Source organism: Chionomys nivalis, chromosome 15 (assembly GCF_950005125.1).
Source record: "Chionomys nivalis chromosome 15, mChiNiv1.1, whole genome shotgun sequence".
Lineage (NCBI taxonomy): Eukaryota > Metazoa > Chordata > Mammalia > Rodentia > Cricetidae > Chionomys > Chionomys nivalis.
The window spans coordinates 46,501,299-46,518,097 of record NC_080100.1 but is presented as its reverse complement, the minus strand read 5'-3'; the positions used below and the strand labels follow the sequence as shown (position 1 = coordinate 46,518,097).

Below are 16,799 nucleotides of genomic sequence, written 5' to 3'. Positions count from 1 at the left end.
AGGCCAACAGTAAAACTTCAGAATCCTATACTTAAGACTGTTTAGAATCCTATACTTAAGGACTTTCTGTACCTGTAAGAGTGACACTGGGAATGACCCAAGGCATTGCAAACAAGGAATCCCAGTGTATATAATCTCACAGAAGTTCTAATTTCAGTCCTCGACGCCCCACTCTAACCAACTGATTCATCAGCAGCCAATGGCCTTGGCTTCCCAGGGTTGCAGAGCTCCTACAGCAATGGTGAACACTATATGTAAGGATTTAAATTAAACAAAAACTCCTGCAAAAATAGCATCCCATTTCTAAATGTAATTTACTTATAAAAAGGATACAAAATTTCTCTAACAGAACTTACCAACAGTGGCTCTGATCAGAGGAGAGGAATCACCAATATTATTTAGACATTCACTTTTGATGAAGTCCGTTACCCCGTTTGGGAAGTTCTGGAAATGAGCTTTCACATTATTCTTCAAGATCAGACCGCTCAGGGACCTTGTGGGCTCATCTGTGAGAAGCAGTGACACAACTGAGTTCTAAAAGGATTCCTTATTCCAAAAGGTAACAACAGCAATCACTTTAAAAGCATTTATGTTCAAAGTTGATTCCAACATTCCAATTTCTTTCTGCTATAGCTGGTTTTAAAAATCACCAATTATGAAAAATCAGCTCTACAATTTATGGTTCAGGGCTTTTCAACTCTGGTGCTGCTGACATTTTCAGAGTAATTTAATATGCGCAGTGGCATCTATGGCACCTATTCAGACGATGGCAATCTAAAATAGTTTCAGAGAATGCTAAATGTCTCCTTGAAAACTCCTCCTGAGAATCACAAAAATTCTTCCAGGTTGTAGAGGAAGGGAGCAAATATATATGATATATAGGATCACTGTCCCACTACACAGCTGCCATGTTTTTACTTGTCTATTGGGGAGAAACAGTAAAGCAAAGAAGATGTTCAAAGGCAGAGCAGGAGACAGCTCAGCTGTTCAAGGCTCATAGTTCTCTCTTGAAAGATGCTTAATTCACTGCTGGTGCTAACAGATGATACTAGACTAGCTGACATTTTTAAAGTTTGTTATACACCAACACTAGTACAAATATTACTGTAATCAATCCTTACACCCTTTCAAGGTAGGCAATACCCGAATACTTAGTTAAGAACTTGCAACCTGAGTCAAAAAAGACTTAACGCAGGCCAAGTGTAATAAAAGAGACCTTTATTTCAAATCAATGGCTTTGTTTTATCTAATTATTTCATACTTTTAAATTGATCTGAGCCTGGCAGTGGTGGCATATGCCTTTAATTTCAGCACTTGGAAAGAAAGGCAGAATTTCTAAGTTTCAAGACCAGCCTGGTATACAGAGTGACGTCAGGACTGCCAAAGAAACACAAAGAGACTCTGCCTCAAAAAACCAAAAAATAAAAATCTAAAATTTTCAATCAAGTGTGGTGGCATACACCTTTAATCCCAGAACTCAGGAAGCACAGGAAGGCAGAAAGGGTCAGCTTGGGCTAGATAGGAGAGAAGGGCTAAATAGAGACCCTGTCTCAAACGAAGTCACACGGGACCACTGGCTGGAAAGTCAAGTGGTAGCACCTAGCTCTCTGGGCCTCCCTCCTCCGTACAAGATGCAGGAGCCAACGGGGCTGCAGCTGGATGAGTGCTTAAGATAGAAAACACAGGTAGTCCCCAACTCATAGAGGCTGGCTCACAATCACTTCTAACTCCATCTCCAGGGGACCTATCGAGGGCACCCCACCCCCATAGCAAACACTAACACACAAGTAGGAAAAAAAAGTGCAAAAGTCAATGTAATGTTACTGCGGTGAAGCTGTCTTTTTATTAAAAGACAAAGTCATGTTTCTTCTCTAAAGTGGACAGCCATAAGGTTAACAGTAGAAGCTGCCTGGCTTTCTTTCTTAGAAAAACTAGGTATGGTACTCTTCTGGGCTTACGGGAGGTAAGTTTATCAGTGGCATAAGAAGAAACGAAGTTTTACACAAACACAGAGTTCCCACTATATCCTTTGAAGAATGCATAAGAAATAGACAAAATAAATGTGAGGTAAAAAAAAGTGAGTATCTTGCAGATTTATAATTTAATAGGTCTGTGGGGGGGTGGTTAGCTGTCTCTAAAATGTAAATTCTCGTTATTTGAACTATGAATTTTTTAAAAGTATCTTTGCATGCCAAGAAATTCTTAACAAAAAATATAATACTGTAACAACTTATTTGTAAGTAGGGTAAGAAAAGGATAGAGTGCAAACAGGTTAAAATTTTAAAATAAAACAATTGCAAACCAGAATCTCATTTATAAATATTTAAGTTCTTTTTAAAAGTGTGCGTCAGTCAGGTGTGGTGGTGCACACCTTTAATCCCAGGATTTAGGAGGCAGAGGCAAATGAATCTCTGAATTTGAGGCCAACCTGGTCTACAGAGCAAGTTCCAGGACAGTCAGGGCTACACAGAGAAACCCTGCATTGGGGGGTGGGGTTTGCTTCTCTACAAATGAACTACACCTCCAGTCAAATAATTATTGATCACAAACTGGTGTGTGTGAAAAGATTTTTCTATACTAAGAAAAACAATATACTCTTTAGTATTTACCAAAGCAGAATAGTAATCACTGATTTTAAAGATAAACTAAAAGAATTTCTAGTTTAAAACCTAGATTTAGTTTAAACATTTTATTAAGTCCCTCAATCACAAAAGCCACAAAAGTAACTAGGAAATCATCTGAGAACAAATCCAAAGACTCACTAAAGTATAGGTCAATTATCAAATCTTTACTTCCGTAATGTGCTAGAGGCTGGAGCTGAGATCTTATAGAATCTGGGTGTCCAGCAGGCATTTCCAACTGAAAGAAGCAAGAAGGTTACATGCCTTAGTGTCAGAGTCCAAACAGCTTACTTTACAACTCCAAGCACCATGTTTTTACTATGGCTTTTGAAACACCCATTGCCAAATAAGGGAGAGCGTGCTCATTTGGAGGCCAGCAAACTGTCAATACTTATCTACGTGTCTGCAGTGTTCCAGGAAAAGACGTTCAACCTCAGTGTTATGATGAACACACCTCACTCTAATGAGCTCAGTGAGGGCAATGATCATTATTTGTTTAGTCGTATTTATTTCCCATGGCCTATACATTGTCTGACAAAGAGGTGCTAACAAATAAGTAATCTGTGAAATAAAGTACAGAAGGACATGTGACATGGATTAGGAACCATCAAAGACTCACTTAAAAAGCAAGACTAGTTAGCCTTAGAGTAGTGTAGGAATAACTTAAAATGAAAACTCTAATAGTTAATGACTCCATCATTTGTGAATAACTTTAAAATAGTATATAATCATAAATTAGAATAGAGTTCAGAGACAACAATTACCAGGTGGTAAAGTGCTTTCATTTTGGCTAAATAGCTTTTTAAGTTTTTTGTATAACGAACATGCACATATATTCAGGTAATTATTAAACCCTACATTCAATCTGTAAACTATTAAAAGCCAGTCTTTGTTATACTCATGTATAAACACTGAAACAAAACACCAAGTCATACTGTGCCCCACATTTTCTAGCTGAAAACAACAAAGAGACTTATATCGACTTCCAATCAGAAGAATTCTTATTACCCATCTAAACAGTAGAGGGGCAGTCATGCTAGGCGGACACCTGACATCCATCAATCAGATGACAAAATGAAATCCTCTGAAATAAATACTTCACAGCATGTAGACCTTAATGGTGATAAAAAGATATTTTTAGTTAATTATCTACACAAGCTCTACTTACCTTCAGATTTTAATTTTGTAAGAACAAAAATCAAGTAGTTGTTAAAATCTGGATATTGATTGAGTTGTTCCAGTTTCTAGAACAAATGGTAGTTAAGGAAACTTCTCTGTATAATCTAAGAAAGAAATTAAGCAATTTAAGAAATTTTTAAATCTAATAATTGATCCTTTCTACAATATTTTTAGGCTTCCATTCTTCCTAAGAATATTTGCTTATTAAATCAAACTTGATGTTTTTTTTACAACACTAGTACTTATTAAAAAAAAAAAAAAAAAAAAAAAAAAAAAAAAAAAACCAAACCTTTCGGTTCCTTCTGGCTAAATGCACATCAGGTATATTCAATAAGACACAAGTGAAGGAAAGGTCTGTGTGACCAGCAAAGCAATGCATTTTCAGAGGCAGAGTGGGTAACTTACAAACAACCTAACCTAGTAAGTACTTAAGTACAAAAAGGCAAAAAAAACCCAAAAGCATCCTAAAGAATTAAAAACAGTATTTTTGAGCTCAAGAGCTTGAGGAAATTAAGAAAGATGGCCTTTTTTTGTTGTTGTTGTTTTTGACTCATCTGTTCTTTAGAATTTAAAAAGGATCAAATGCCATTTATGCCCATGTCTCCACACCAATTCTTTACCAGATATGAAGTCAGTCAACACATGAGGACACAAACTGGCAGGTAACAGTGACATAATGCTCTAAACCTTTCAAGCCTTGACTCTCAAATCAGTAGTATGCTTGCCAATAGTGTTTTACTGCACAAAGAGATTAAAATGTTTTTTTACTGAAGAAACCCAAATTTTACGTATCAGAAATGGCCTCAAAATGCCTATGATCAGGATGTAAATTCTAGCAAAATATACTTTAAAATTCCAAAATATAACTACTTTCTCCAAGTCCAAAGATTTTTAAGTTTTAGTGTGTTTATGTTAATAATTTTTATAGATGATTTTGATAAAATGTATTCCCATACAAAACACACACACACACATAGATGTAAGCATATCTGTATAACAGTCTTCCAGAAAGTGCTTAAGCCCATACAAAATAAATCTGCTCTCTGCTAAGCAGACACAAAAGAACAGGTCATCACTAGCCTCTAAAATCCCTCCAGCCTCCCTAGTGCTGGGGGTTAAAGAGGTGGCCCAACCATATTTGATTAATTTGTTCTTACTTAGGGAACATAACAAGCTCTCAATACACAGAATAAACTGTACATTGACTACTGGGCTGGCCCAAGCACCATACTTGGTATATAATAGGTATTTAAAACAAGAAATTAAAGTATTTAGTGCTACAGAAATTACAATGCAATCCTGGAGTTGGCTAATTTTAGAAGCCAATTATTTTGTAAAACAATACCGACATTTTTCACCTTCTAACAAGAGCATAAATGAAGATTTATCTACAGCGTGGTTCAGATAGAAGCGCCACTATACACCAAACTACTATTTTCCCTAGTCATAAAGGTATTCAAACAAAATGCCTTTTTTGAACAACCCAAGTAGATTTGTCACTGTCCCATCCATTTTTAATCAGGCAGTGTCATATTCGTTCATCTATTGGAAGGCTGAGGTTACAGCACTGCAGTGCTTCTTTGAAACCTTCTAGTAAGTTCACTTCTGTGGTGTTTTAAAATGAAATAAACTCAAATGCCAGCTTATTTACCAAATTCCCTATTAGGTGATTTTGCTGCCTACTGAAAACGGTAACAGGAGAATTTGCTGAGAGCATAGCAGACCTAAGTTCTTAAAGAATTAACTTGCTTGGACTTAATGGGTTAACTGGCTGCGATCTGCGTGTTCGTTCCTTCTGGAGCCTGCAGGAGCCTGCATGAGCGCTCCACCGGTGCATCCTGCAAAAGCACTCACTACCTTTCTCTCTCCAACTGTGGCAATAGGACCGCTACGCCAGCACTCAGCACCCAGGAACCTGGGGTAACTGAAGCCCAGGCTTGGGCCAAAGCTTTACCCCGCAGACCTCACTGGAGCGCCTGGGAGTCGGCAACAGGTGTTAACGGGAGCACTCCCGAGCCGCCAGCCTCTGAGGCTCGGCTGGAGAAAGCCCTGGGCCCTCCCGACAGTTCAAACCCCGCGCCAGCTCCACCCCCGGCCGCGCCGCTCACTCCGGCGCAGGCCCCGCGCCCCCGCCCCGCCGGGCATTGTGTGGGCCCGGCCGCTCCCGCTCGGCGGCGGGGACGTGGCGGTCCGGCACGTGTGGCCTCCCCGGCGGCGGCCCGGAAGCGGCGGTCGAGCCCCACGCGGCGGCGGCGGGCCTGGCGGGCTGCGGCCGCGTGCGCGAGGCCGGGCTGGGGGCCGCGGGCGGGAGGGGCGGCGGGCGGCGGCGCGAGGCCCCGCATGGCAAGGATACTTGTTGCACGGTCCTCTGGATGGTGGTGTCTGGAGACTGGGACTCCTTGAGCAGCTGCAGGATCTGCTGAAGCCCTTGCTCGTCAGGTTTCCACTCATACTCCATCTTGGTTTGCTGCACATAAAGCCAGACACAGGAAAAGACGAGCAGATGTTAGTCCCGCGCACAGGCCCGCCGCGCGTCCCCGCACCCGCCCGCCGCCGCCCAGCCCCGGCCCCAACCGAGGCTCGGACCCGAAGCCCGGCCGGACCGCTCCGCAGCTCCGCGCCAACGTCCGCTGTGCCTGTGCCGCCGCGGCCGCCTCGAGCGCCAGGAGCCGACCAGACTGAGTCACCGCGAATTTGCAATCTGGCCCCAAGATCCGCTCACGGGAGCCCCCTGGGTCCTAGTGCCACGGAGCACTCTAAGAGCAACCCGGCTCATTCAGCCAGGCTGTTACACTGAAGGCTACTCAAAAGCCAGCCCTTGAGAAGCCCCTGCAGAAATCTGATTCGGCTCGTTATTTTAAATAAGCGTGGTGGAATAACGACAGCGACTGGAATGGGGGAAACGCCGGACTCCCCTGACAGCTCAATAGTGAAAATAAAAGCACTTGCATGTCAACTTAATATAAAAAGCTATATTAATCGTTCAAATAAAATATTACGGGCGCGCTGCAATCATAACCACACCTCAAAAACATTAAACCCAACCTTTGTAGAACGTCAATGGAAAAAAATGCATCTTTCATAAAACTCAACTTATGAACTCAATGAGTGAAATAAATTCCATCACAAAATAAGTGCCCTCTGCAAAGGACTGTGGAAAGAAGGAAAAACAAGAAAAATCATGTAGTTTACAATGGGGTAGTGTTTAATTCTGTTAAAGTATTCTCGCTGGTCACCCCGATCTGATTCTAAACCCGAGTGAGGTGTGTTATTTGCCCTCACTAAAGCTGAACACAACGCTGAGCACATTACTGCAAAGATTCATCGTTGGAGGCTAGAAATTAAAGTGTGGGTTGTATCTGCTACAGCAAACTAAGGCCACTATATCAATGACACAGTTCATTAAAATTAAATTCTTGAACAAAACCAATAAACGGGAGCGTTAATTGTGAGTTATTTTTAATAAGAAAACCTGTGAGAGGCTCGGTGAAGGAGAGATTTAATCGGCTCTACCTCTACATAATAGTTTAACAACTTTTGTTAGTAAAACCCCTTCCTCGCAGGTTCATTTTTTTCCCCTGGTATTACTACAATCCTCTAACTGACCTTGCCCTCTCCATTTTTAAAGAATGGTTCCCCTCCTCTCCTTCACTGTTTTGTGCTTCTGATCTGTAACGACTTTGCTCAACGTTTTCTATTGGCTTCCTAAACAGAGAGACAAAATCAATTGTTCGTTCTTCCAAACACACACACACACATACACACACACACACAAAGTGCCAAACACCTACAACAAACCCACAAGTCTCATCTCAACATAACATATAAATATTGCTATCATAAGGTTTTTAATCTAGTTTTCTTAGTATCTGTTGATACTGTAATGTTTTACATTTAAATATATGTACTGTGTATTTTTCACATTATGTAATAGTGGGAATTTTCATTTCTTCCCTGGCTTTCTTTACATATTATGTAATTTAAGAAAATATTTTAAAATATATAGTGTTCCATTATATTGTTGTACTGTAATTTTTTAAACTTTTAATTGACATAGTCTCAAAACTGTACAAACTATAAGCACCTAACCAGATGGACTTTATAAGTGAACACACCTATCTGACACACACCTAGTTCAAGATGAAAGTCTCTCATTTTCATTAGCACAATAAACCCTGGTAGAATTTCTATCATAAACTATTTCTTTTTTCTTCTAGCTTCAAAGCTTTTTTAAAATTTCAAGAACTACCTTCCACCAGAACATGGTCACACAGGTGAAGCTGACCTACCTTTCTGGAATAACGTTAGTAAATGGGCTAGATCCTACACTGTTCTCTAGTCCCAGCCACACACGGTGTCACGGCTGGAATGAGATGCTCCCACAGCTTCATGTGTCTGAACCCTTGATTTGTAGATGCTGACAATACTGAGACATGGTGGAAACCTTTAGAAGGTAGCCCCTCCCTGGAGCAATGGGTCACTAGGGTGCTTACTGAGGTGCTATAGCCCTTTAAAGTTCTGTCTGGTCTCTGCTTCCCGTTCCTTTGCATATTCTTAGACTATGGAATCACAGGATGCCATGCTCACCCACCATGATGCCTGGCTTTTTGCCATAACAGACTGTATCCCCACCAAATCAACTTTGCTCCTTAATGTTGCTTCTTTCAGAAAACATATTGCAGCAATGAGAAAAAAATAACTATGCATATAGTCCTTCTTTGTTAGATAATACTCCATGTTACACTAATAATCTCTCTCTCTCTCTCTCTCTCTCAAACAGATTAGTATTAAGATATCTCATTTGAGCTGGGTCTCACGGCGCATAACTTGAATCTCAGCACTAAGGAGGCAGAGGCAAGTGGATCTTCAAATTAGAGGCCAGTCTGTCTACAGAGCAAGGTCCAGGACAGCCAACACTACATAGGGAAGCCCTCTCTAAATAACAAAAAACAAAGACAACAACAACAAAAAATATTTAATTTGTCCGACAATGCTGACAAGTGACCCCCAATACCTTATTAAAGTTATCTGTTAACAAAAGGTTTTCAAAAACATTTGGTTTGTAATTGTCATTTTGAACTTTTGTTGTCATTTTTAGTAGCTATGGTGGCATATATTATAATCTCAGCACTCAGAAGGATTAGAGTCAAGATGATCAAGAGTTCAAAGTCAGCCTAGACTACCTAGCTAGAACCTGCCATAACATAATAAAGCATAAAGCTGCAATTATAAATACATAACATTCACCACTTCAACCATTCTTAGTGTAGAGTTTTGCAGCATTAAGTAGATTCTCATTACTGTGCAGCCACTGCCACTATCATCTCCAGAGCTCACCAGTTTACTAGCAATTCAAATCAGACAAAACCGTATCTCAATCAATTAGATAACAAGATAATCAAAAAATATAAACCCAAAGGCAGTTCTTGAAGAGCCAACTAGAGGCAAGCAGATCTATGCGTTTTAAGGTCAGACTGGTTTGCATGAGTTCCAGGCCAATCAAGGCTTCATGGTGAGACTCTATCTCAAAAAGTATAAACATTTCTTTTGAGAGATGAAGATTAAAATGCTATAAATCTTAGCAGGTGTAAAAATCCCTCTGAGTCTTAGCTTCCCAACTATTTAATTGGGATATACCAACTCCAAATTAGATTATAGATACCTAGCACAGAATAAGAATGACTTGAAAAAGGTAGTTATATGAGTTAAATAAGGGGCTGGAGAGGTGACTCAGTGGTTAAGAGCACCAGCTACTCTTCCAAGAGATCCAGGATCCATTCCCAGCACCCACACCACAGCTCACAACTGTCTGTTACTCCACTTCTGGGAAGTCTGACACCTTCTGGCCTCCACAGGCAACAGTCACACGTGGTGGTGCACTGATAGTCATATATAAAGACAAAATCCCAACACACATTTAATAACAAACAAAACAAACAACAACACCAACAAAAAACAGCATAGCACGCCTTTAATCCCAGCACTCAGGAGACAGAGGAAGATGGATCTCTGTGAGTTCAAGGCCAGACTGGTCTACACAGTGATTCTAAGACAACCACAGCTACACAGTGAGACTAGCTCAAAAAAATCCAAAAAATAGAAAATAAAAAAGGAAGAAAAAAAGGTTAATCAATAGGACTGAACAGATGAACAGATGGCTGTGGCTAAGAGCACTGTCTGTCTGCTCTTCTAGATGACCAAGACTGGATTCCCGGCACCCACATGGCAGTTCACAACCAGATATAAATCCAGTCGCGCAGGCTCCAATGCCCTCTTCTGGTCTCTGCAGGCACCAAGCACATATGTGGTGCATAGAGACTGATTGAACAAGTATTTGTTAAAGACTGCGTTGTTATTCATTCAACTGAATCAATATGAAGTTGGTCAATTAGCACATGCTTGATAAGCACTGGAGAGTCAAGGTAAGGTAAGGAAAATATAGTTCTCATTTGGTCAAAGAGATGGACCAACTGTCTACTGAAGAGTGATAAAGAGAAAAGGCAAATATAGTCTGCTAGGAAAGAGAGTGTTTCCCTCATCTGCTTCAAAGCTCTTCCCCATTTCAATTAAATGCAAACAACCATTTGTCAAACAGTCAGAAGGTCCCACCCACGTGTTGCATCACTGTGAAGGGATACGTGTTGCCATGAGTGACAAGACTTCCCTCAAAGGTAAATAAGGTGTGGTAGCATTCCAAAGCAAACAAGGCATAATCACCCCTCAGGAAGACTAGAAAAGCGGGCATGTGCATGTATGCGTAAGTCTGTGGGTGTGTGTGCGATAAACATGTTTGTTTCACCTGTATGAGACTTTCTAGTGTAGCATGCACAAGCCATGCGGGGTAGCTTAGGACACTTCCTCCCAGTGAACATCCAACACCACTCTGTCTTACCCTACAAATGAAGAGTGCGGTCATTCCCAGTCAGCAGCACTGCCTTGGTGGAGAAAGGCTACGGCAAGGTAAGGGTAAGAGACTAATCCAGTTAGGAGGTAAGGAGAGAACAGACCAAAAGCAAATGGAGGAAGGCAGACATGGGGATGGGGATGGGGGTGTGGTGTGTGTGTGTGGTGGGGAGCACCTTTAAAGACCCCATGGCTAGTAGACACACTGTGAAGGGGGTGAAAGCCATAATCACTTAAAGATCCTCCTATCAAGGAGATGCCCATCTTCTGCTCTAGACTGCCTGCTGTTCGGCTAATTTTTACAGGAATTTTGAAAACCCCTCAGTCTATAGTGACAGCAGGAGGAGCCACAGGAAACCTAACTGTACAAACTTCATCTACAGTAGAGTTTCAGTGTTAGGAGAAGGGAAGTCATGTTTCACTAAAAGTTCTGGCCCTTAAACTGTAGAAGACTTAAACACTACACTATAAATGTGGGGCACGGTGGTGCTCGTCTTTATTCCCAGCACTGAGGAGGCAGAGGCAGCGTCTGGTCTACAGAGTGAGTTCAAAGCCAGACTGTCTAAAGCAACAACAAAAATCCAATGCATTATATTATGTCAATATTGGCAGCTAATACCTTTTGATAGCCAAGCAGTCTTCTAAGCACTTACATATGATAACTAATTAATTTTAGTACTTCATGACATGGTATTGATAGTAACCACATGCAATGGGTGAGCAAACTGACTCACAGGGAAGTTGGTCACCTATGGTTACTCAGCAAGTAGACGGCAAGACTATGACTCAGCCCAAAGGAAGCTGGCTGGAGAGTACACTCTTGCCAGAGCAGTGGTGTGATAACCCCAGGACCGTGGAGGGTGAGGGAGATCACAGGGTCAAGACCCTGTCTCAAAACATTAAACAAAGAATAATAAAACAAAGACCACCCATGAATCTTCTCTGGTATCAAATCATGGTCCAGGCCCCTGATATATATATATATATATAATTTTTTGCTTTTCCAATAGAAATATCAATCTGCCACCTGGGAACTAATTGTAAAACACACATTCGCATGAAATAATATACTGGCTACCCTGTGTGAGGTAAGAAGCCATTGTACTACTGTAAAAATCCTCTAACATCGGAAAAAATCATAACGTAGTCTGACAATATAAAAGTGAGGTATTTTGACAACACTGAGTTAGAAACGTTCTAAAGCTACATCTTCACTAAGTTCCCGTGTTGTACATACACACCATGTATTACTTCCACTTAAAAAGCATGTAAATCTAAGCAGAGCTTAAGAATCATGTACTGAATCATTTGCAGAATAAAATTTAAGACAAACTCCCACACTAAATGTTTCTTACGTTCGTTTCCCTGGGGTGGGGGATGCTATGATGAGCAAAGAAGTGGGGGAAACAGATATCCATGAGGAGGGAAAAGAATATCCATTGGGTGAAAGGGGGAAGGAAGCAAAGATTTGAACCTCACCTAGTTCAGAGACTGAGCTCAATCAGACTGGAAGGCAACAAGGACAGCAGGTGGGGGGCGGGGGCTAAGTGTTGAACCCAGGGCTCATGCATCCTAGGCAAGTACTGTACCACTGAGCTATATTCCCAGCAAGACAGTATATTTAACATGGTATTAGACACATGAGCTTTAAAACTCTTGACTGGTTGACTGTTTAGGGTAAGTGGTTCAATTAGCCACTTGGAAGAAATATGCTAAGGAGTTAAAATTTTAATTTTCCAGCATTACAAACTTATTGCTGCCAAAGGGCTGGAAGATAGCACAGAGAGAAAACAGAAATGAGGGAGATTTTACATAAATGCTTTCTTAGCATGCAGGAAGACCTTTGACCATTAGCTATGCCACTCAAATGCACAAGTGTGTACGCCAACATTAAAAGATGTGCTATCTTAATGACTGAGTAATAAGGGAGAAAAGCTTGATCCTAAAATTCAAGCCAATACGATAACCAGGTGCTTCCTAGACTTTCACTTATTTGACACTCACTACAGCGTGAGGAGACAGATATTAATCCACAACAGAGGCAGAAGCTGGGAGCAGTTATGCAGCCTATTCAATTTCTATGTGGCAGAGGGGGTTATTCAACACCGAATTATGATGCCCGAGTCTGTACAGAGCTGCATAATAACAGTAATCCACGTGCCAGGCTTTATACTGCTTTTAAATGCTCTTTAATTCTATGTATATATACTATTATTATCTCTACTTTCCAAAAGATGATGGGGCCTAAAAGAGGGAAAGCAATGTGTTCACTCACAGACACTATAAACAGAGGGCCAGGACTCCTTTCCTAATATCCCTCTGTCACCGCTCCAGACCTGTGACTGGCTAGTCACAGACCTTAACAGTGGGTGACAGTGAACACTCTTGGTACATTTTCTTCCCTATCATATATATCACCAAGGATTCGGCAGGCCTCTTGATCCTGCTTCTCCAGGTATGGTAACTGAACCTTGTTTTTAAGAGTTCCTTGAAGGTGGGGGGAGGGTGGCCCTTGTGTGTGTGAAGGCCATCCTCAGGTACTGTCCACTTTATGAGACAGGGTCTGTCACTGGCTTAGAGCTTAGTGATTAGATTAGACTAGACCAGGATGAGACTCACCCGGCCTTCCCAGTGCTGGGATTGTTAGCATGTAACAAAAAGCATGCCTGGCATTTTTGCCTATGTTTGCGGGTACACAGACATATGTGTGTGCATGCATGTATGTGTATGTGATGTGGGTATTGGAGACCAAACATGTCTTTTTTGTTTGTTTGTTTGTTTGAGACAGGGTTTCTGGTTGTTCTGGAACTCACTCTGTAGACCAAGGTGGGCTCGAACTCACAGAGATCCGCCGGCCTCTTTCTCCCGATGCTGGGATTAAAGGCGTGTGCCACCACCACCTACCTCTCAAACATGTCTTTATGCTTGCAGAGCAAGTGACTTTACCAACAGAGCTATCTTACTGGCCCCATTTTTTAGAGTTTAAGCTTTTCATCTTCAATCAAAACAAAAGGCTGATAGGACTGGTGTCTCTTTATATTTAACTTTTGGTAATATTTGTCATTTGCAAAAAAAACAGTAGTTCCTTATTGAGATCTATTGCAAATTTAACCATTATAGTGGATCCCCGTCTCCATGTATCTTTAAGCAACATAAACCCATAGCTCTAAACTCCAAGCATGTATTATAATCACTAGAGACTTGCAACTGGGTGAGAAGCAGTCTAACTCAGCATGTCTGCTTCTGGAAATGTTCAGTGCTTCTCAGTCTAGCAAGGATTTCTGTACTAAAAATGACAAAAAAACAGAAGGTAGATTTAACTGGTTAATATGGAAACCTAGCTATCTGAAGGCTAATGAAAATCAAAATGCAAGACCATTCTGTCAAAAGTTACTTAATAATTTGAAACACAGAGTTGGAGAGATCATTCAGTGGCTAACAGTGCTGTTCTTGCAGAGGAACTGCACTTAAATCCAATGGCAGAAAGGAAAACCTATAAGAGTTCAGTTTGGGTGTAAGAACAAAAGGAATTATTTCCAATAAATTTCAAGCAAAACAAACAAAAGTAAAAATCAAGGCCCTTGATTGGTAGTTTATCCTGTGACTAACACCGACCTGAAGTCAACAGGGGTTCCAGCCCCAGCAGTGCAGTACCAGACATGTTCACAGGTGCTTCTCCACGGCCAGATGACAACTGTTTCTCTAAACTGAATTAGTGCCGTTACTGCAGCGGGACTCGGGACACGGATCCAGAGACAAGGATTTAAGGGAAAAGCTCCTTTCAAGTCTCCTCTATTATAACATCATTATACATTTTACTTCAGAACATTGATTATTGCCAAGAGGTTTTAATAATTTTCCAAATGCTTTTGTATTTGATATTTCAGAATTCCCACTTGACCTGAAGAGCTAGTCTTAGTGGATTAAATATCTCACTAAAAGTCACTTAGCTACTAAGTGTTAAGACCTGAGCTGGGAGGCTAAAGAGAGAGATTCAGTGGTTAAGAGCACTTGCTGCTCTTACAGAAGATTGGGGTTTGGTGCCCAGAAGCCACAGGGAGGCTCTCAACTCTTAACTCCAGGGGCTCCACACCCTCTTTTTACTCTAAGAGTACCAGGCACACGTCATGTACATACATGCACGCAGTCAGAACACCCATGCACATAAGTAAAAATAAATGTTAAAAAGAAAGGAACTGGAATGTCTTTCTATTTTGCATCCAATGTTTCTACTACTCTACACTGCTTTGGTTCACAGGTAATTACATAAGTACAATCAATAAAAACTATAGCCTGTCTTAAAGAAATGTTACTGCTATTTGCTTTTTCAATCACGGGTTAAATGTTGGCATGCATAAATGCTGGAGACGATTCTGTACTAGTCTCATGAGACCGGAACAGTGCCTGGTAAAGTACCAGTATTCAGTGATTACAACCTCACCAGCAACACGTAAGCTAATCTTCTTACTATAGAAGAAATTGGTAAAAGAGGAGTAAGATTAAAACAAAACAAAACAGCCAAATCTTCCTGTGAAACATCTGCAATTTTTAAGTCGATAAAAGGAATGGTCCAATACCTTAGACACTACTGTACATGTTTATCAAGGAAGCCATATAGGTTCAGTCAACAAAGAATGACGCTGATTCTAAGAAAACAGCTAGCTAGCACACAGGCTAACACATACCATCTTGATGACAAGCATGCCGTTCACTCAGACTGCTCTGAAGTTCTAACCGAGACAGCCCTGCTCTTTCTCCCTCACATCCCAAACCATCTTTAAGCACAATGCATTGCTTCAGGGTTTTACCGTTTCAAGGAAATAGAGAAAGGAGCACAGCGCTGTATTCACTCTCAAGGACTGAATTAGAAAATGGTCAGAGCGGTTTCAAGAGGAAAATGAAAAGGTTAAAAACTGGCAGGCTGCTAAAAATGCAATTAGCAGTGTTTCCCTCATCCTCCATTTGTTCACTAAAAGCCCAGTCACTCGTGACAGGGGCGTGTCTCAGTAATGTTCAGTTATAGGAGAGAGACACAGCAGAAAAGCACAGCAGAGGAAATAAATTTTTGAAAAGTGTTTTTACACCTATTTACTTTTTGTGTATATATATTTTATCTGCATGTATGTATATACAACACACATGTGCATGGTGCCCAGGGAGATCAGAAGAGGGTATTAGATCCCCTGAAACTGGAAATATAGTTGTGAGGCCCCATGGGGGTCTGAGAACTGAACCCAGGTCTTCTGCAGGAGCAGCCAGTGCTGTTAACTGCCAAACCATCTGCCCGGGCCCAGAAAATAATCTTTGTAGTTTTAGTTCCTAGGCTGATAACTGACATATGTGTATATATTCCTTACTGCTGATGAGTGCAATCCCAGTTCTCTCGAATTTACTTTTTCAGTAAACTTTCTGAGGAACAGTTAATTCCCCGTGAAAAGACGAAATGAGGACACAAAGAGTGTCGCTACACCTGTTAAAACTCAAGACTGGTCCACGCCCACCTACACCACTGGACAACAGTAAGATGAAGATTATATGCGTTAGTTTTGATTATCAAAGAATATTCAATAAAAACGGGCTGTTTGTTATTTAAGTGGGAGGGATGCTGCTGTGTCCAGAGGACAGTAAAAAGCGGGGTCGTTAGAAGGTGAAAGGGGCTCGGGAGAGGGTTGTTGGCCCTTCCATTCTTATCTGGCCTCAAGCTATACCCACTTGACAACAGCAAAAATCAGGAAGGGCCCCACCCAGCATTCTGCTGCAGTGGCATGGACAGACTTAGACAGGTGACACCGGAGAACCAGAAAAACTGAAGAAAAAAAAAAAGACAAATATGAGAAACATACAGAAGACATGGAAATCAAGTGGGGAATACTAGATCAAATATTAAATATGTCTGCAAAAATTATGTAAGAGAAAAACCACGGAAGTTGCTTGATGGTGATCTTCATAGACTGCAAAGATGGATAAAGTATATCACAAGAAAACTTTATATTCAAAAGTGGGGAAAATGTGTAGAAAATAATGTCAAATAAAAGATGCTACCACATAACTAAAAGTTTTAGTACAAAAGCAATATTATGCTGGGCAGTGGTGGCA

At 41.0% G+C, this 16,799-nt stretch overlaps 1 protein-coding gene across 6 annotated transcripts in view; it reads right to left on the bottom strand.

The window, feature by feature from the left end:
• Tnpo1 (transportin 1) overlaps positions 1 to 16,799 on the bottom strand; it is an 82,424-nt gene that overhangs the window by 46,982 nt on the left and 18,643 nt on the right. For 5 of the 6 annotated variants that reach the window (XR_009058350.1, XM_057789443.1, XM_057789447.1 and 2 more), the window contains exons 2-4: positions 6,154 to 6,267; positions 3,790 to 3,865; positions 357 to 506 (exon numbers count right to left, since the gene is read on the bottom strand). Coding sequence is in view for 5 of the 6 variants with exons in the window: in XM_057789443.1 (XP_057645426.1) it covers positions 357 to 506; positions 3,790 to 3,865; positions 6,154 to 6,267 (340 nt within the window). In the remaining variant the exon portion in view is untranslated. Of the gene's footprint in view, positions 1 to 356; positions 507 to 3,789; positions 3,866 to 6,153; positions 6,268 to 6,386; positions 6,486 to 16,799 lie in introns of those variants that run through there. The other variant, XM_057789445.1, reaches the window with a different exon arrangement.